The sequence below is a fragment of the Acomys minous genome, assembly GCF_964271855.1.
Source record: "Acomys minous genome assembly, chromosome: 4".
Taxonomy (NCBI): domain Eukaryota; kingdom Metazoa; phylum Chordata; class Mammalia; order Rodentia; family Muridae; genus Acomys; species Acomys minous.
Window position 1 is genome coordinate 22,384,528 of NC_140486.1, and position 20,945 is coordinate 22,405,472.

The 20,945-nt window shown below is 46.2% G+C and overlaps 1 protein-coding gene and 1 long non-coding RNA gene across 12 annotated transcripts in view; one reads left to right on the forward strand and one right to left on the reverse strand.

Annotated features, from left to right (window-relative positions):
- The window catches only part of ZNF532 (zinc finger protein 532), a 116,755-nt gene that overhangs the window by 49,700 nt on the left and 46,110 nt on the right, over positions 1-20,945 (reverse strand). For 9 of the 11 annotated variants that reach the window (XM_084779943.1, XM_084779947.1, XM_084779941.1 and 6 more), the window contains 2 exons: positions 14,295-16,651; positions 2,263-2,444 (listed from right to left, as the gene is read on the reverse strand). In XM_084779943.1, coding sequence (XP_084636069.1) covers positions 2,263-2,444; positions 14,295-16,634 — 2,522 coding nt within the window. In that variant the 5' untranslated portion in view covers positions 16,635-16,651. The remainder of the gene's footprint in view (positions 1-2,262; positions 2,445-14,294; positions 16,652-20,945) is intronic. The other 2 variants (XM_084779940.1, XM_084779939.1) reach the window with 1 other exon arrangement.
- Positions 2,465-10,062, forward strand: LOC311596480. Its single transcript, XR_014778858.1, has 2 exons — positions 2,465-6,753; positions 6,791-10,062. It is a non-coding gene; the product is annotated as an uncharacterized lncRNA (long non-coding RNA).

Here is a 20,945-nt window from a genome sequence, read left to right on the forward strand (position 1 = left end):
CAACAGGTTGCCAAGCCCAAGCATCAACTACTCCATTATTTAAAACAGCAGGAGGACTAGGCATGGTAGCACTGGTTTTTAGTCGGAGGCTGAACTATTTCAGACCAGCTTGGGCTACAGTATAAGACCCTTAAAAAAATGGGGGGTGATGATGGGGGGGGAGGAAGGTGGCCAGGAAAATGTTTTTAACTTTTTATAATTTTTTCTAAAGAAGTCAACATAAACCAGGCAGAAGGCTTTTAATCCCAGCACTCAGGAGACAGAAGCAGGCCGATCTCTGAGTTCAAGGCCAGCCTGGTCTAGAGTTCCAAGACAGCAAGGGGCTACACAGAGAACCCCAGTCTCAAAAACATGAGGGGGGGAGGAGATGGGGGTGAGAGTCAACATGAACTAAACTTGACAATGATGCTTATCAATAACCCAGCTCTGGAGAGCCAGGTGCAGGAATGAGGCCAGCAGAGTCTACATAGCAAGTTCCAAGCCAGCCAGAGCCTCATAGGAGGACCTTGGGTCAAAAGCAAATACACCAAACCCATGAACATGATGTCTTCACAGTCTGAATGCCCTCCAGTCTAGTGGAGAAAAATCTATAGTTAATAAAAACTTGATAAAATTCAAAATGTAAGATTGAAAGCATCCAATTTAAGGGATTCTGCCTGGGGCAAATGAAGAGCGGAACAGCCTTCCCCTGGCAAGGTGCAGGCTTTCAGGCCTGCACGTGAGATTTCTGTATGAGGGAAGAGAGCAGGAGTAAGTCAGAGTGCAGGAGGCCATCCTCTGGTCACTCCAATCTAGCCTGTTGTCACTGAGAAGGAGCAAACCCGTGGTACCTACCACACAGAGACAGTGGAGAACGACATCAAGAAGCTGCACAGCTGCCTTGGTGACATCTACAGAATCCACTCAGTTTCCACACGTGTGGGACCATCCTGTTTAACTGTGAACCCCCAAGTGACAGGGCAAGTAACAGAGCAGGGGGAACATAAGAATGTCACACAAGTTGTGACAAGCAAATCTGGCACACACACAAAACAAACAAACAAACAAAAAACCCTGGCTTCTTGTTTTCTAAAGTCTTCCTAACCAGGTTAGATCTCAACCCACAAAGCATTTATGCGCCACACATTTGAAGGCATAAGATGGAAACAGGGATCTATCTATTCTAGTGTTAGAAAACCAAAAAGCAGGGAGCTGGCGAGATGCCTCAGCTGCTCTTCAAGAGGACCTGAGTTCAATTCCGAGCACCCACACGGCAACTCACAGCCAGTTTCAAGGAATCTGAGACCCTCTTCTGACTTCCTCAGGTAATACACACACACACACACAGAGTGAACAGACATGCACACAGGCAAAACACCTACATACAGAAAATAAGAAGAAAGAAACCGAGAGGAGGAAAATGAACAATTGGCTAGAGCCACCCAGGAATTAGTGATCTGGGAACATCAATCAACCAGACTAAACTGAAATCAGACCACAGCAATGATACCTCATCTTTACAAAACGTGTGACAGAATCTGGACTAAGAAAGACCACCGCACAGTAACAGTCTAGCCAAAGAGTAAGATAAGCATGTGCCACGGTGACATCTCTGCTAGAACAAAGACATCCTGTCACCCAAGACATCCTCCGCAGAGGGATCTCCATCACGTCAGTGGGAGTGGGACGGGAGTGTATTTAGGAAGCTAAGGAAGCTTGAGAACAAAGCACATCTTCACCTAACACTGCACAAAGTAGCATTAGAGTTGCCAGACGTCAAGCAATACACATCCAGCCCCCTCAGGGCCAGTGAAGAGATGAGGAGGCTGGGCCTGAGGTGGAGGAGGCAGAAGGGCAAACTCCAACAATCCAAAAAGGTTGTTCACTCGACCTTTCCGTGTTGGTACAGCAATCTATCACATCTGTGTGTACTAGAAGGAACTAGGAGGTACAGAAATGCAAGACACTCCTGCAGAGGATTTGTACGTGCAAGGGAGAAAGGCTAAGAAGGCTGGTGGTCATGGCCGAGCCCCCGTGACATGCACATTTACCTAAAAGGATCGCTCACCCGGTCTTCCTCATCTGTGCAGCTTGGCAAGGCCAACATGACACGAGAGGACTCATATGGATTAGCTCGACTACAGATGAGCTAGGTTCCCGGAGGACCTCCGAGCTGCAGCATCACCAGAGAACCCTGGCAGTTAGCTGCGCACGGGCCCGTCAAATCGCAGTGCAGTTATCATGAACAAGCTGTACTTGCACAGAAGTGAACGACATACTGACCGAAAACCAACTCTCCGCGTGTAGTGCAGACAGTTCTTGGTGACGTGGGTCTGGAAGTGCACCGACCTGCAGATGGCCCCGCACTCGGGGCAGGTGTAGGGAGATTTGTGCTGGTGGATTCTCTGGTGTGAAGCATAACTGCACTGGTTAGGAAGCAGCATCTGGCAGACAGTGCAAGTCTTCTAAACAAACCAAAGGGGGAAACACGATTGGTCCTGCTAAGCACGGCTCATATGCACATCACCTTACTTAAGCTGTACAGTTAGTTATGCGTCTCATTTTAAACACCGCTTTAAATGACTCTAAAGCCCGAGGGAAAAGCAAACCTGAAGATTACATGCTTAATGGAAAAATTTCACCCTGTAAAATAAAAATGATTAGAATTACGTAGGCAGGCTCGTGCCAAAAGAAAACACCAGTATTAAATATTTCCAGTTCTGTTTCTTTTGCAAATTTGTCCCAGGGCAAAGGGTTAGAGGAGGCCCTCCTGCAGACTGCTGGTGGGTACAATCTACTGCACACTCCAAGCACCCAGACCCACAAGGAGCTGCAGGCCCCCAACCCAGAACTTGCCTCCGGAAAACAGAAATTAACCGGGTTAATCCAGCTTCTTCTTTTTCTTCCCCAGTCATTTCAATTATTTAAATCTTAAATTCAGGAACACAAAAGGTATGGCTTAGGAACTGGTTTTCTTCTTATACCTAAATTGGTCTTTAAGTGGATAAACTGGCCATAATATGATTTATAATTGAAATCAAAGCATTCAAGCTCTGATGCACAAATTTAGCCATTAGAATGAAATTTGTAAAGCATAAGGAACTATACAAAGGTTAAAATCTGACTGAATTAAAATAAAGATTGAAATCATCTTTGAAGAAAATATTTCATTAGTTATCAAAAAACCTAAATATCCACTTTTCATCCCCTTAAGTGTCAGTACTAAGTATATCTCTAAAACATACATTAAAAAAAAACAAAAACAAAAAACCCCAGTCCATAGTAACTGACCACCATACTGAAAGGAAGTCCAAGAGAGCATGAGATAAAATGTACATCCTTTTCAGCAAAAACAAGTACTGCTTTGCATTTGAAAATAAAACATTTGTATTAAAGTCACAGAAAGTCCCAAACTATAGATTTTTCTGAGATTAAAAACACTTTCAGGTTGACAGCAGTTTAAAAAATTATTTTTAAGTTTTCATAGTTATTTTAAATTAAGCCCAAAAATTTAAGCTTAAGCTTTGATGTGACTTATATTAAGGAAAAAAGAAAGAAAACTCACTTGAAAATTATTTCTTGTTTTTTCTCCTGAAAGGACTAAAATACAAGTTTTAACCCATAAAATGTTTATTATAGTCACAAAACAAGAGCATTACAGGCAGCATTGATGAGACTAATGTCATTAAAAGATGTCATTTCTGGTGACACATTCTTCAAAGGTTAAAACATGACACAACAACAGAGCCAGTAATTACAAGAGCCTGCTAGCTACACGGTCATCACAATTACTGCTTCACAAGCTATCCCAGGTGAGAGCCATGCTGTCTGAATTCCCACAGGCATCCTGGGAGGCGCACTTACTTGAAAAATAAAATTCCTGCTTTCAATTCTAAAAGAAGTCAAAAAACATTATACATATGTCTACACATACACATATGCACACACCCATAGGTTTATATACATGTATGTATTTAGATATAATAAGGTATGGAGCATATACATACGAACTCATGTATGTATAGATATAGAGATACAGGTATGGACTGACTCCATTTCACTATGAGCCAAGCAGTGAATTAAGTCCTTTAAGTACATTAGGAACTTTATATAGATGTAAACACATTATATCATTTATTTCTCATAGAGTCAATGATATCTTTGTTTTACAGAAAAGGAAAAAAGACTTAATGGTATTAGGAAACGCACCCTGGGCCCCACAGCTACCAAGTACAAATCCCAGGAGTCAGCCAGGCACTGGTGGAAGAGCAGTGGAAAGACTGGAATGGGGTCGTGCGAATTGGACAACCACAAAAAGTAAGAGTTGAAAAACCTGAACAAATAAACCTGAATGCCAAAGATAACAGTTTATGCTAAGATGAGAAATTAGTCTCTCTTTCCCTATAGCTTCTCCTCTATCTCAAGCAATGTGATTATAGTACTTTTGTAATAATATAAAACCAAAAGGAAATCTAAAAGAACAAGGCTAAAAACAAAAACACTTACATTATCATCCATCAAGATATAATCACAAAAGGGAACTCTTTACAATAACTCCAAAATGCACAGCTTATTACACTCATCTCCACCACTGACATTACCGTCATCACAATCCACCCCACCCCTCAACCACCACAGCCGCCAGCTGAGGCCAACTACCCAGATCTGACCCAGAGGAGGACAAGATGCCAGCCTCAAATCAAACGCATTCAATCCTGTAGCTCTTGAGATGGGAAGATGTGCTCACTGACACAGCGGACGTGCAGGGATCTTGCCTTCTCTTACACTGGTGTGCACACACCTGTGTACTAGCCAAACCCCTACCCTGTATTTCTCTCTTGGCTACTGTTGCACGCCTCACCTCCATTCCACCGCCATCTCCTCCCTGATGCTTGCATAGTGCCCATGTTTCTGGACTCACTGGACACTGTTTACTTAACTATCTGGCCTCAGACTGCTAACTGTCCTTGTTGCAGATAGCAAAGCTGGGCTTCCACAGCGCCAAGAGGGGACTCCACTTGCTCTTCTGGGATGCTCTGAAGTCATGACAAAACACACACTTTCTGGGCTGTGGGGATGACGCACTGAGCACTGGAGTGGTATGGATAATTTATGATCCAACAGAATCTGACTTTCCCCTTCCTTTTTGTTTAAGTCAAAGAAATGTTTCCTAATTGGCACAAACAAAGACTGCTCAGCAGCTCTGCAGGAGAAGCGGCAGTTTAGCCAGCAGTGCGTGGCCTAGAAGAAAGAAATCCATGCACGTGGACTTACGTCTCTGAACATTAGGCTTAACGCCATCAGAACACGCATAAAGGTTTCAATGCTTTGGCAAAGCACCTCATCTCTTCTCCGGGGCAGCTTCGTTTGCTGGGGGAATTACTTTTTAATTAATTTTACTTGTCTGTAAATCAGCACTAGAAAAGTAGGAAAAGGAAGCTGAAAGGATCACAGTCCCTCGTGAGCCTCGTGGGCCAGTGGCCTGAAATTGACAGCTGGCAAAACAGCAGAAGCCGGGGGTGGGGGGTGCGGGGGGTGCGGGGGAGGGCTGGTGTTCTGTAAAGAAGTTAGACTCTGAGGCTCAGCATCCTCTTTGCATAAGTGAGGAATTAACAGAGTAAGAAACACAATTCTTTGTTTCAATTTGTTCTTTTAGGGAAAAATACAGCCTGAGAAAACTAAAGGGGGAAGGCTGAGAAAGACTAGAGACCACCACTACACAGAGCATCCACTCACAGGTAAGCCTGCAAAAGCCTCAAGATCCAGAAGCCAGCCCACTGCAGCTCAGTGGGGGCCAGATGCAAAGTCAGCTGCTGCTGCCCTTCACCCCAGCTCCACACACTGCATCTACAGGGAGATGATGCTTCTAATGGCCATAGTGAAGAGCGGCAGTTTCTTTCCTGGCTTTCACATTTTCACCAACAGCACAGGAAGAAAACACTTTTTTCAGAGCTCACCTAAATGGGAAAGACTCAAAGCACACATTACACACACTGACCACATGTATCCTTGGTTCCCAGAGCTAGTGAGCAGATGTTTCCAGATCACTTGCCACAGTCCAATCCTAGCAAGAGCTGGCTCAATGAGTTAATTCACAGATGTACGGCAGACACACACGGACTTAGAGAATACAGCTCTGAGAGCTGGCAACACCACCATGTAAACTGGGGCGAGACAAAATTAACAGTTTGGGGAGCGGTGTCCAAAGGTCTTGAGCTGACAGCCAGTGGCCCACATCTGTAATCCCTGCATTTGAGCAAGAGGGTCGTTAGTTCAAGATCAGCCTGGGTAACAGCAAGAGCCTGTCCAAAATAATAAAGCCGGAGGGCCGTGAGTACAGCTCAGCAGCGGGGCGCCTGCCTAGTGCGGGGCGCCTGCCTAGTGCGTTAAGGCTTGGGCTTAATCACCACAGGGGTGGACAAGAAAAGTGGAGGCCAGGAAGCTTAGTCTTCTGATAATGGTGGGGTGGGGGTGGGGTGCTCTGTGACTTCTAGGAGAAAGTGCTTAAGAATTTGATATATAGTATGTCAGGCTTTAGAGGCCGAGAAAGGGAACTGAAGAGATGGTTCAGCAGTTAAGAATATACTCTGCTCTTCCTGAGGACCGGATCCTGTCATCCATACTAGGCAGCTCAAGTGAATGCACCTCCAGCTCCAGGGGATCTGGCCTGTTACATCTGTGTGTATATATATATGCACAAGGTAAAAATAAAATTACCTTTTTTATATTATTTGTGTATGTGCATCCGCGTGCACAGGTGTGCGTGTGCCATATGTATAAGTATAGGAATATGGGCGCGCATGTGCGACAGCATCCAGGTGGAGACCAGAAAACAACCTGTGGGTTTGGTTCTCTCCTTCCAGTCTGTACACTCCAGGGATTGAACTCGGGTCCTCAAGGTTGGTGTGGCAGGTACATTTATTGCTGAGCCAATTCACAGCTCAAAAAAAATTTTTTTTGTTTTTTTAAAATTTCTCAAAGGAGCAAGAAAGGTGGCTCAACAGTTTAAAAATAAAAAGCACTGCTGCTCTGTAGAGGCTCCTGAAGCACCCACATCAACTTATAACCATTAGTAACTCCAGTTCTAAGATCCTATGCTCTCTCATGACCTCCGGGCACCACAGGCATGCAAGCAGTGCACAGACACCAAACACATAATTTTAAATATTAAGAAGAAAACTTGCAATGCCCACAACATTTTTGAAACTGAACCGAGTAATCAACCTCTAAAAGTGAGGGCCAAGCAGGTAGGCTGTCTATTATCTGCTGCACTCCTGAGGCCAATGCACAAACAAGCCCAAGGCCTTCTCTTAGGTTCCTCGGGTCCCCAACGGTGAAGTCTTATGCTTCTATGTCCTAGGGAAGCAACAACAGTAAGGAGAGAATGAGCTGACAATGAAGGACACTTGCCCCAAGTCCCAGCTCTGCCACTAGTTACACATAATGGTTTTCCAATGGTAAAATGAACAAGTTTACCAAAGAGCCTATTACAGTCCCTGGTTTTACAGTAATGTGGACGTATAGCAAGAAACATGCCTTAATAACTAAGAGTTTATTTAAAAACAGATGCACACACATCTACTTTGTGACAGTCAGGTTCACATGAAGCATCTTCCTCAATCACTTCTTGCTTTCTTTTTAAGGGCCTTTCACTGGGATTTGGAGCTCACTAATATGGCTGAACTGACTGGTCAGCAAGCCCAGGGTCCTCTTGCCTCCAGCGCTGGGATGGGAGCCTACACTTGGTCAAATTTTGTCATTCTTTACTAATAGGTGAAGCATGGCATCCCAGTGCATCTAAGCATCAACTTCTACACCTGTAGACGTCGGCTCTTGAACACATTGCCCACAGGATTGCTTTTCTGGTCTTCTATGCACTGCCTTGCTCGGGGTGCTGAAAGCCGGTGTTACGCATCAGGCAGTGAGAAGCCCCAAACTGCACCCTGGGAATGTTGGTGAGGACATAAGTGAGCTTATGAGTAGTCTGGGCATAAGTACATGAACGAATGTGAGTATGTGAGTGTGCATGTGAGTGCAAGAGTGTGTCTGAGTGTGTGTGTGAGCAGAAGTGTGTATCTTGTGCGTGCATTTGAGTGCATGAGTGAATGTGTCGCCTGCCCACAGCTCTATTTTCATTGCATTGCTTGGTTCCATGCTGCAAGAAAGAGACACGATTCTCTCCCTCAGCTATAGAACCCAACCAAGCATATGCTGGGATTCCTGGACCACATCACCTGCCAGTGTACAATAAGACCCCATGACTCAGACCCAGACATAAACAGTGTAAGGCAAAGAAGTCTACACACACCCTGTACAGCAAGCCAGATCTTTCCAGAGACTACCAGGCACAGCTGAGCATAGCGCCAGCTCCTGACAAGGAGGGGCTGCTCTGGGATGACTGTGGGAAGGACAACAGAGACTGGCAGAGGCAGGCTCAGCAAATGTCAGCAAAGTGACACGGACACAGTCTGCAAAGGCTGAACACTGTGAGTGGGAGTCGGTGGAGGAGCTGTTGCTGCCCCAGCCACAGCAGAATCCTCAGGAAGAAATCCTTGCTGGGCTCAGAGAAGCACAGAGAAATGTAAGCTCTGTTCCAAAAACAGGTGGGACAAGATATAAGAGAAGAGGAAAAGTAAAAAGAAGGGAGACCTGTGGCTAGGGGTGCGGCACCGAGCTGGAGAGGCTGCCTTCTAGGAAGGAGGCTCTGGTTCCGTTTCCAGCACTGGACAGAAGGCGAGCAGGGGAGCCAGAGCTGCGAGCTCAGGGGAAAGGCTGAGGCCAATCACAGGCCATGAGAGGGAAGAGAAGTTGTCTCTCCTTGGGAAGATGAGGCTGAAGAAAAGAAACTGACACTGGGTGGAGAACGGCCTCTCAAGGAGAAATCCCCAAATGGATACATGACATGAAAGAAGGGGAACTGTCTGCCAGGACGGCGCGGAGCAGCCTGGGAGGAGAGCGGAGGAGGGGCAAATAAAAACACAACAGAACGATGCGCATGAAAAGCCTCCATGAATGTATTTCTTTGTATACTAATCAAAAAACTTAAAAAAGAGCCTCAGTGGGAACCCAATCTTACCCACAGAAGCGTCTGGAAAGCCTCAGGTGGAGCAGAAGGTGAGCAATTCCAGATCCCATCTTAAAGAGGAGACAAAGAGCCGGGAACACCTTTAATCCCAGCACTCAGGTAGTTTGAGGCCCATACCTGAAAAACCAGTAGCTGAACCCCCAAACTCTGAAGCCAGTAAGTTGAAGAAAGCACAGGATACACAATAAATAAACAACACTAACTTCTCTATGTACTATCAATGGATTTGTACACCCCAAAGCTGTAATTGTTTAAAATAATAAATTTCAGGTGGGGTGCCCTTCAGGTTGGCATATCTTGAAGCTCTGTTTCATCTCCAATACCACAAACGACTGACTGATTGATTGATCAATCAAGCAACCAAAATCTACCAAAACATGAACAGAACTTACATCCTAGAAGCCACAAAGCAACTAAAGACTTAACCATATGGGGCGAGGCTGTGTTTGAGGACTGAAAGACTCAGCACCTAAAGGCGTCCATTCTCCCTTCAACCTACTTCATGCCTTCACACAGCTCCTGGCCCGGGGCTGGTCTGATTTCCTGCTGATGCAGATGAGGTCATTCCCACTTCCTGTAGGCAGTAAGTAGGAGCACGGAGGCAACCCCGAGGACGAGTCATGCACTCTTCTGAGGGCCCTAGGTACCATGAGCTTCAAGTATGGGTGACTGGACAGGCACACAGACCAGCAGCTGCCCCACAAATACGCAGTGACACCTGACAAAGGTACACACCCTTCCCAAAAGGAAAGACAGCCTTTTCAACAAATGATCTTAGAAAAAGTGGACGTGCATGGGCTAAAAAATAAACAGCCCAGTCGAACCCCTACAAAAGTTCAAAGCGGGTCACAGGCACAAATGTGAACACTAAACTAAAACCCTTTGGGGTGCCTGGCATGTGATGCATGTTTTTAATCCTCACATTCTAGAGGCAGAAGCAGGTCGAGCTCTGTAAGTTCGACGTGGTCCACATAGCAAGTTCCAGGACAAGCAGGGCTCCGTGTATATGTGTGTGGAGACCTTGCCTCCAAAAAATAAAAACAAAAGCAAAACATAAGGTGGAGGGGCCTGGAGAGCTGGCTGAGAGGTTAAGAGCACTGGTTGCTCTTGCAGAGGACCTGGCTTCAATCCCCAGCACTACACGGACACCAGGCATGTATGGGACACCCACATGCATATGTACACAAAGCACTCCTCCACATAAAATACATGCTAAAAAAATTTAAACAGTAAGGTGGAAAGCAATAAAGGAAAACACCAGATGCCAACCCCGACAGCATACACACTACTCACATGTGCTTAAGTACGTGTACAGTATTTTCAAAAATACTTAAGTTTAATGTGTATGAGTGTCCAGCCTGCATGTATATATGATCACCACATGCATGAAGTACTCACAGAGGTCCGATGGGGCATCAGATGCCCTAGAACTAGTGACAACCATGTGGGTGAGAAGCAAGCCAGGGTCCTACCGAAGGGCGAGGGCAGCAAGCACTCTCAGCTGCTAGTCTGTCTCCCCAGCCCAACATTTTTGTAATAAAAAACAAACAAACAAAAAAAGAACTATGGTACAACGATATGCTTACACTACTACACGGCACTAAAACAGAACAGGCTACAGAGGGTCCTGACTAGCTGTGGTTGGCTCAATATATTGATGCAGGGAAGTAACACACTGCAGTAGAGGCACGCTTGGGGTCCTCAGGCCTGACGAGCTTCCCCATACAGGCTACAATGTCTTCAGTGCTCGGCAGTCAGCCAGGGAGCCACATGATCCCAAAGGCAAACAAGTAGCACTTCAGCTAGGATATTTGGGCTTTTCTTGGGCACTTCTCCTTCTTTTTTTAAAATAATTCTTTTTTTAAAATGTGCATTAGAGTGAGGATGTCAGATCCTCTAGGACTAGAGTAACAGACGTTGTGAGCAGTCATGTGGGTGCTGGGAATTGAAGCCAGGTCCCCTGGAAGAACAGCCAATGCTTTTAACTGCTAAGCCATCTCTCCAGCCCCAATCTTAGACATTTTCTTATAGTGTCAATTTATGATGGGTTTACTGGGACCATAACATCATCTGTCCTAAGTCGGAGAGTATCTGTACTGATCCAGGCATTTAGATGCATTTCCAGGGAACTGTACTGAGTGGAAAAAGCCAATCCACTTACATACTGCATGGTTTCTTTATTTTAACATTCATGAATTGGCAAAATATAGAACTACAAACAGACAATAGTTGCCAGGGGTTAAGACACAGCAGGGTGACAAGGGGGCTATGCTCAGGAGGGTGCGATTACTGTACTTACTGCCTGACCATGCTAATGTCAATGTCTTGGCTCTGATTCTAGTCTGTTTCTGTGGGCTGTTACCATTGGGGGTACCACAGAACTTCTCATATTTCTTATATGGATTTACAATTATCTCAAAATAAGAAAAGAAAACAGATCCCGCTACCAGTAGTGCCCCCTTCTCCAAGCCCAGCTACAACAAACTGAAAGGTAGCATCCAAAGTGTAGGGCACCTGCTGGTCTAGGGCCCCAGGGATACTTTCAAACCTTCAGAATCTAACAGAGACAGCGGCTCATTCAGGAATCTACTATGGATGACTCTTTAAGACTTAAGTGCAGTCAGGCTTGGTGGCGCATGCCTGTAATCCCAGCACTTGGGAGGCAGAGGCAGGTGGATCTCTGTGAGTCTGAGTCCAGCCTGGTCTACAAAGCGAGTCCAGGGCAGCCAAGGCTACACAGAGAAAACAAAAACCAAAAACACAACAACAACATGCAGCTGCGGGGACATCTCAGGGAAGCCAAGGCTAAGAGCACAGACTGTGACGTCACAGGAACCTGCTTCAGAGAGCAATGCCAGGACATGAGGACAGAGGAGCTTTTACAGCTGGGAAGTACTCCTGTTTCTTAATTCACCAACAAACAACCAAGAAGGTGGGAAATGGAAAAAAAAAAGCAGGTTTTGAATCCATGGACACAGCAGAAAACAGGAAACAGGCTTGGTAAAAGCCTCTAGTACCAGAGGTGCCCTGTTCAACTCCAAATTTTCTTTTTTTCTTTTTGGTTTGTTTTTGGGGCTTTGTTTGTTTGTTTGTTTGTGTGTGTGTTGCTTTTGTTTTTTGAGATACTGCTTCTCTGTCCTAGACTCACTTTGTAGACCAGGCTGGCCTAGAACTCACAGAGATCCACCTGCCTCTGCCTCCATAGTGCTGGAACGAAAGGTTTGCACCACCACTGCCTGGCCAACCTCCAAATTTTCTAAGGAAAAAAAAAATTAAGTATCACTCTCAGAGAGATCACTGTTTTAACAGGTATATATTTCCAGAACTAAAACAGACTAAAATTCATGTTGGCAAGTTCAAAAACGGATAAAACTATGATCTCTTCTTGAATACTGCAGCCAAAAGCTGGACAGGCCCAAGCTGCTGCGGCAGAATCATCCGTCTCTCCTGGACCGGGGAGGCGAGCCGACTGTCGGCAGCACCCGGCAGGAGCTGGGCACAAGTCTTCTGAAGCAGGACTGCAATGGTAGATGGGCATGAGGACCAAGAGGAGAATGTAGCCCAGGGCACTGCGAAGACAGCAGCCCTGAAGAGCTGGCTAACAGCTGGCAAAAGCTTCCTGAACAGACAGCTCTTTAGCTGGGTGAGTGACTGAGGCATAAGTAGAGGAAGGGCGTGTGTGTTTTCCTTAATGTACATCTGCCATGATTCATTCCTTTGGATTCTGGGTAATGTAGGTGACCTACAGGTTTTACTTGTCCCAGCAAAATACAAAAAGAAAAAGGAAAAAAATGATGACGATGTAACAGGAGACACTCATCTCTTTCCCCCAGGGGAGAGTTTCACCACTGTTTGACCCTAACCCAAATGTCAATCCTGAAAATGTTTACCTGAGAACAAAAGCTGGGGAGCACGGGGTACCACTCTACCCCTGTCCCACAGATAAGGACAACTCCAGAGAGCCCACAACCACAAAAGTGCAAAGTCTGGGCCCTGCAAGGGCCAGCTCTCCGACCACAGTGTCCACTAGCACAACAACAGCACAAACAACTCAGGAAATGGCTTTGGGGCTTTGCTTTTCATGGCGAAAAGGAAGCTCCCCGTAATGGGGCTGCTGACAAGGTAAAGGTACGCACATGACAGATCCCAGTCATCACCACCAGCACGTGCTCCAAGGCAGAGCTAGTACAGCAACTCCTCCTCCCCCTGGACCAAACATGCAAAATGTGGTCAAAACTCACTGGCCCCACTTCAACTAGACAGAAAACACAGAGGAAAACCAAAAGGCAAAACAGAACAGGTTTTTTTTTTCATTCCCCAAACTCAAAATCTTACAAATGGTGTGTAAGTCAGTAGTTGACCTTGAAAACCTACACAGACAGTATCCGGCTTCTGACCACAACACACGGCTCCCAGATAACAAAACGCTGGGGAAACAACGGGAGGAGGACCGCCTACCACCGGAGCGTCATGACAACGAGTGGAAGACCCTCAGACAGGAGCCAGACCTAGGTCCCCTCCCTTTTCAACCATTAGGAATGTTTGTCATGCATGCTATGTATCAGCCAAATGTTTCATGGAGAAAGTAAATGGGAGATAATGAATTGATGCAAATTATAAAATGTATTTCACCAACAGCGACCTGTACTAAGCCTTGAAAAAGGTGCAGACACAAAGGTTTACTGAGCCAGATGGTTTCCCATGTGCAGCTAAAGTCACTGCCTTAACCATTACTGAACACACTGTTGAACCATAGTCACTAAGTAGACGTGCCTTAAAGTAGGTAACAGGTGGATGATTAAGTCATTTCAGTGCTATAAATACCAGTAATTGTTAAAATTCTAAAACCAGAAAGTTCAGATACTTGCCAATGTAATGCAAACTAAACATTTAATTTGATGGGATGACACTCTAAATTTACAACTAAATCTCAGACTTCCAATATATATTCCAGTGTCTGAACAAGTATCTAACACAATACAACCAGAGCGCACATACACTTTCTATATGACTAAAGAATCACTCTTGTATTTCAACAGCGCACCTATACTATGAAAGCAATCTTTTCCCTTTCCTGTGCTCACTTACACATGCACTCACACATGCACGCCTGCACACACACACACACACCCCTCCACGTAACGTCGGCACCACAGAGTCAAGGCATCTGATGGAGCACTCGTGGCTACACCCTCATCACCGAAACACCGAAATGTAAATGATACTCTACTTGTCCACTTGTATCTGCAGCATGCTGGAAATGTGTGGCCAGGGACGTCTCATCCTGGAAGACTTCATTACACTCCAAACATTTGAGACTGTGTCTACAGAGCTTGGAGGGGTCTTCATCTAGGGGCATAGCTGGGCTGATGGGTGTGCTCGGAGGAGCAGAAATAACCGCCCCAGTTATGCCAGGCTGGACTTTTGTTACAGTGTGTGTGGCAGCTCCCACAGAGCTCTGCAGAGTGGAAGCAGCAGTAGTAGTGCTAGGCGGAGACGCTATCATCTGATCTGCTGGGACGGGTTTTAGAATTAAGTGGGAGCACTGCATGACCACACCTTTCTCCTTATGCCCTCGGGCATGGGAAAGGAGGCTGCACTTGTTGTAAAAAACAAGGTTCTTTGTACAATGGTTGCACGTTACTTCGATGCGCACACTACGCCTGTCATAGTGCTGGGTCAGGCTCTTTTCCAGGGCGAAGGAGTCCCCGCACTCCAAGCACTTATACCCACGCATCGGTAACGTGATCCCTGCATTGGCGGGAGGACTGAGGTTTGGGATGTAAACAGGGACTGGATTGACACTGCTCAGCACCTTGTTGAAAGCTTCCACCACAGAACTCTGCAAGGATGACACCACCTGGACCCGAGACACCTTTTTAGGTGGTTGCGAGGCCGCTGCATTGATTATTGCCTGCTTTATTTGTTGCTGAGGTTTGGTTAGCACTTGGCGGAGTTCAGAGGTGGCCTGGGCACCCTGAGGCAGAAGGTTAAGGTTGGCAAGGTGCACAGTCTTTGGCACAAGTTTGGCATTGGCCAGGCTGGATGCCGGCACCACAACGGTTTGCTGCTGGATGGCATTGGCGGCTTTGATGATGGCGCTGCTGGCACTCTGAACAGAGGCAGCAGATATGACCGTGGCTTTCACCGTCGTGTTGTTAGCGAGCTTCAGATTGATGACTTGAGAGCCTGCCGTCTTGACGGCAGACACAGGAAGAAAAGCAGTAGCCACAGGCTTGATGGTGACCTGTTTGGGGGTCAGCTCTGCTGGAGAAACTGCACTGGTGACCATGGCTGTCTGCAGAGGTGCCCTAGGGGGAGAGGAAAGGACAGCAGCTGAGGCCGAAGAAGAGAGGAGTGATGTCACAGAGGCCATCACAGTTGCTGCCTGCTCGGAAGGCTTCTTCCCAGAGTCCAGATCCACTTCCGGCAAGACTCTTGTCACTGTCCTCTTGATCTCCCCAGATGATGTCTTGATGGTCTTGATGCGGACTTTGGGGATTGCCGGGGTGGACCCCACAGGAGAGGACGGGGACCCTTTGCTGCTGTTCTCACTGGATACACTCCTGGGACTGTCTGGTGGCTTCAGGGAGGCTTTCTTGGTGCTATCAATGAGACTCTGGGACTCCGGAGACTTGTCAGCAGCTTTGGGACTGTCGTTCACGTCTTTCGGTAATGGAGAAGCTTCCCTCGAATTGGCCACAGGGTCTTTGCAGGAGTCTGAGGCAGCCTTTTTAGCACTCAGGGCTGCGATGGCAGCTATGCATGACGAGAGCTTGGAGGACGACTTTGCTTTGGAAGAGGTGACAGCGGCAATGCTGGTGTCATTCTTCTCAGAGCTCAGCTTCCCGTCAAGGACCCTGTTCTCGAGCGTCTTCTCAGAGCTCTCCTTCAACTTGTCCTCTGCTTTTCTGACCTTAAAAGGCTCATAAACACTCAGGGTTATGGAATTGGTTTCTGTTTCTCTCTTGACTTTGTTTTTATCCACATGGCCTGGGGTAGAGATTCCAGTCTTGCTTGTGTTTTCCCCTCCAAGTGCCTTCAGTTTTTCATAGTCCTGTTGGGGAGCTGAGCCCGTCAATACATTTGATCTGAAACTGGACCTCGTATCTTCCTTATCGGGCGGGTCATCCACCTCTATTTTCTCATCGTCATCAAACTCTTCAGCACTGGAGATAGGGCTGAACTGGCTGAATGCTGGGTCTTTAAGAGTCACCTCTGAGGTAGGTGTGTCCCCTTTTAAGGACTTTGCCCCATCCTTGCCATAGCTGTCAAGAGAGGATGATGTGAGAAACCCGTTATGCAAGCCATTGCCTGTGGGGTTGTGGCCGTCTTTTTCCACTCCCTCAGTGGAGTCGATGTTGCGAACATTCTTCACAATCACACTAACGCCAACATCTGAGGAGGATGGAGCGTGAGCGTCGTCATCCACGTGCGCACTCTGCTTAATGTGGCTTTCGTGGTCATCGTGTCCAGACTCAATGGCTGCTTTGGGATCTACCATATCTGGTATGTCAAATGCTGCCAAGAGGTCATCAAAGTCTGGGGTCTTCATATCCCCCATGGTCATGAATTTGATCAGATGTTCTGTTAAAGGGACAGAAAAGAATTCCATCAGCAATTAACACTGATAACGAAGTCAGTCTTACCATAGAGTTCACACTACCAGTGATGATCACCAAGAAAGTATGCAAGGCAGGAACTCTAACTTTGTGTAACTATGGAAATCTGAGCCAGAGTGATAGTCATGTTCAGACAAGTACAGACTAGCGCTATTATGGCTTCAAAGGCATCTGCTCCCACCTTTGCACAGGATGAGCAGCACACAGCTCAGTGGAGTAGCTCTGATGTAGCGCAGAAAATCCAGTTTAGTGTAACACCCGAAAAAGCTACTTATTTGCCATGAGATTCATCACACTTTCATCTTGATAACACTTAACTGCACTAGCACAGTCTGATAACTTCAGTCACCATCAGGTTTAGGACACTAAACTACAAAAGATTACAATAAAAACAGCTCCAGGCTTCAAAGGTCATCCACAGAAGAATGCAATGCCCACACACAACTCTCACAAGGTGTCCACTAAATTCACGTGGTGGTTTTTTTTTAACCCTAAGGAAGTAATCCTATCCATTTTTAATTCTATTTCCCTGTTGTGTTGAAAAAGAAACAACCGGATGGTGGTGGCACATGCCTTTAACCCCAGCACTCAGGAGGCAGAGGCATATAGATCTCTGGGTTTGGGGCCAACTTGGTTCACAATTTGATTCCCAGGACAGCTAGGGCTACAAAGAAAAACCCTGTCTCAGAAGAGAGAGAGGGGAGGGGGAGGGGAAAAAGGAGGAGGAGAAAGAGGGGGAGAAGGAGGAGGAAGAAGAAGACAAAGAAGAAGAAAGAGAAAGGAAAGAAAGGGCCACTCTGGGGTAGGATGGAGAGCTTTAGAAAAATAAGGTAAGTAAAGCCATTAGCAGAAATGAAAGCTATGTAAACGCAGGCAGCACTGGAGCCCTTCTTTAGGAAACCCCTCAACCCACAGGCAGAGAATAAAGACAGCTGGGGACAGGGGAGGCACCCCCATCTCTAAACCTGGATGGTTCCATTTTATGGCTCTGCTACTTTCTGATACATCCACTGTGTGTATACTTGTCTCTTGTCACCTACCATGCTGAGGACAGGCAATGTGCCATCACCTTTAACATCATAAATACTACAGAATGAACAAGCCACACAGCAGGGGCCCAGGATAAGAGCTGTAAGAGAACACTCAGTAGCCCTGGACCCCAGGAAGGAAGGAAGGAAAGGAAGCTTGGACTTGGTCCTTCCTTCAGCAGTGAAGGCAAGCAGCCAAGATGAGAAGTTGAAAAGGAACGGTGCCGAAGCTGGCCTGGGGAGCTTGCAGTGGGCAATGGATCCGTCTAGCCCTGGACTCTTCGCTCTTCAGTGTTTACTACGTTGTTCTTTTAAATTTGCTCTACTGGTTTCTGAGATGCTGGCTTCTACAGTTTATTCAACTATGTAATATTTTTCTTACAATATGTAAAAGGTTATGCATTCCAGATGAGAGCAACAATCTTCAGATCTGGGTAAAATGCAACACAGGTGAGAACAGACATCCAGGAAACCCATGCAGGCTTCAGACGCACCACAGCTTAGAAGACTCTCACCATATCACCACTCCGAGGACAGATCTAAATGCCGCTAAGACACTGGAGAACTCTTAGGTCAAGGATAAGACAAACACACACTCAGCGGTGCAGAAGCATATGTCATGCCAGCTCCACACAGCTGGAAAGCTGCAAGGATTTTCTCCTGGTGCTCTCCTTACCCTGAAGTAAACTGTGGTCACCAGACAAGGAATGACATAGCACCCCCACCCCAATCAAACTACCTCTAACATGAAAGGCTGCACCCGAGAAACAAAACACAAACACTCCAAAAGTGAGCCTGACATTAAAATGTCTCTAAGAAGCCATCCATGGGAGGGAAGCCTGTGGTTGTGATTTTCTTTTTTAAAATGGCATTGAGCATTCAAACTGCAAAATGGAAGAGATGAGAAGCCATCTGCCAGCTATTAGTCACATAACAGAATTCACCAGCTTCAGAACAGCACCAAACGTCCCCACCTCTGCTGCTGTAGACTGAACGCCCATACTAAAGCTGTACTACTGCAGCGGCCCTTGGCTAGGCAGCTCCATGTTTTACGTTTGCAGCGTTTGAGAGCTCAGTGTGTGGAATCAGGCAGCGGTGCAGCTCTCTAGTGCACCCTATGCTCGACTCCGGCCTTTCCCTCAGCACCATATCTGAAAGGCAGATCTTTGAAAAGATCCAAAAGCTTAGTCACCCCCACAGTAGCTGGGCCCTGAGAATTCTAGGCTTTCTTCACAGAACACAAGATTTGTGTCTCACCCTGTCTTTATGATGATGTAGTCAAAAGACATCAGAGTTCCACACTGTCCATCAGAGGGCAATAGGTCCAGAAACAGCAGCAGGAGATAATTCAAATACGCACTGGGTCAGGCCAAGGACAGAAAATCACAAGAAATGATGAAAGGTCACCACAGAAACCAAGCCTGTGCGACTGCTGGCAGATGCTCAGAAGTGCTGCTGGCAGGCGTCCGTATGAGTGTTTTAAGAATCAAATGTGTCAACCATTGCCTTCTGTTATTAGTACAGGGACCTGTCTCACACAGTTCAGGGGGCTAGACCGTCTAGTCGTCCATGGCTTGCTGCTCCCACATTCCCCCATGCTTTCCTGTATGCTAGCTAAGTCCTGACAGCCTCAGAAAGAGCTGTCAGCCTGCAGCCCACATCCCTCAGAGACACAGAAGGTCCTGCCTCACAGGAGCCTAGCCACGCCTAGCTCCCTGCCCCTATTCCACCTACATATGGTTTACCCACTTTTCTTGGGAACAGCAAGGGAACCCAAGGAGAAACAGTCAAGCAATTTTCAGATCTAAAGGTTAGTTACCAACGGCTCACCTTCAGGAAGCCTGACCTAAGCTAAAAAGGGACAGCAAGTACAATGGCCTGTACATCACCACCTGAAACCCGAGATCCCTGTGGTTGGCTGACTCGCCTCCCTGGGTTGTATAATTAATGTAATAAATACCACTCTGTAACTTCACACCTCTTTTTTGGTTGATAGAAATGTTTTTCATAGCCACAATCACTCAGCCTGTTACCCTGACCATTCCTACAGTCTGGGCAGCAAGGGCAGAGGGGAAATTGGATGTTTCTATCTCGGATGTCATCTTGCACCCCGATTGCTGAGCATGACCACCTTAGAAATAAATTCTTTTGCTTAAAGTGATTTCAAACATAAATCTCAGGGCTGGAGAGATGGCTCAAAGGTTAAGAATACTGACTATTCTTCCAAAGGTCCTGAGTTCAATTCCCAGCAACCACATGGTGGTTCACAACCATCTATAATGAGATCTGGTGCCCTCTCCAGGTATACAGGTGTACATGCAGGCAGAACATTGTATACATAATAATAATAAAATATAAATCTTTAAAATAAATAAATCTCAGGCCGGGCGTGGTGGTGCATGCCTTTAATCCCAGCACTTGGGAGGCAGAGGCAGGGTTCGAGGCCAGCCTGATCTACAAAGCAAGTCCAGGACAGCCAAGACTACAAGAGAAACCTGGTCTCAAAAAGCCAAAACAAAAAACAAAACATAAATCTCAGCTTTTTAAACTATTACATTGGTGTGTATGTGTGAGTGTGTGTGCCTGCAAACACTCGCATGCATATGAGTGTGTGGCATAGTGTGTGGGAGTCAGTTCTCTCCTTCCACCATGAGTCCTGGGAATCAAACTCGGGTGTTCAGGTTGGGCAGGTGCCTCTGCTTGCCCCCTCAACGCCTTTGGTCTCCTTTTAAAAGTTAATATAGCTGAAGCTGGAGGGATGGCTTAGTGGTTAAAAGCACTGGCTGCTCTTCCAGAGGACCTCGGTTCAATTCCCAGCACCCACATGACAGGTCAAAACTCTCTGTAACTTCAGTTTCAGGGGTTCTGATGCCATCACGCAGATAGACAGATATAGAGGACAAACAGCTAAATGCACATTTGAAAAAAAATTACTTAAAAAGCAAAAGGTAACATAGGAGCTAAAGAAATGGCTTGGGTTAGGAGTATTTGCTGCTCTTGCAGAGAAAACCAAGATTTTTGGTTCCTTGTATCTACACGGTGGCTCAGTTCCAGGGGATCCTATATCCTCTTCTGACCTTCATAGGCACTAGGCATGTACATGGCATACATACATACATACATACATACATACATACATACATACAAACAAACAAACAAAACACTCAGACATAAAAATTAAAAATTAAAAAAGTTTAAGTTACATAGCGCTATCTCATTTTAGCTTCTCTT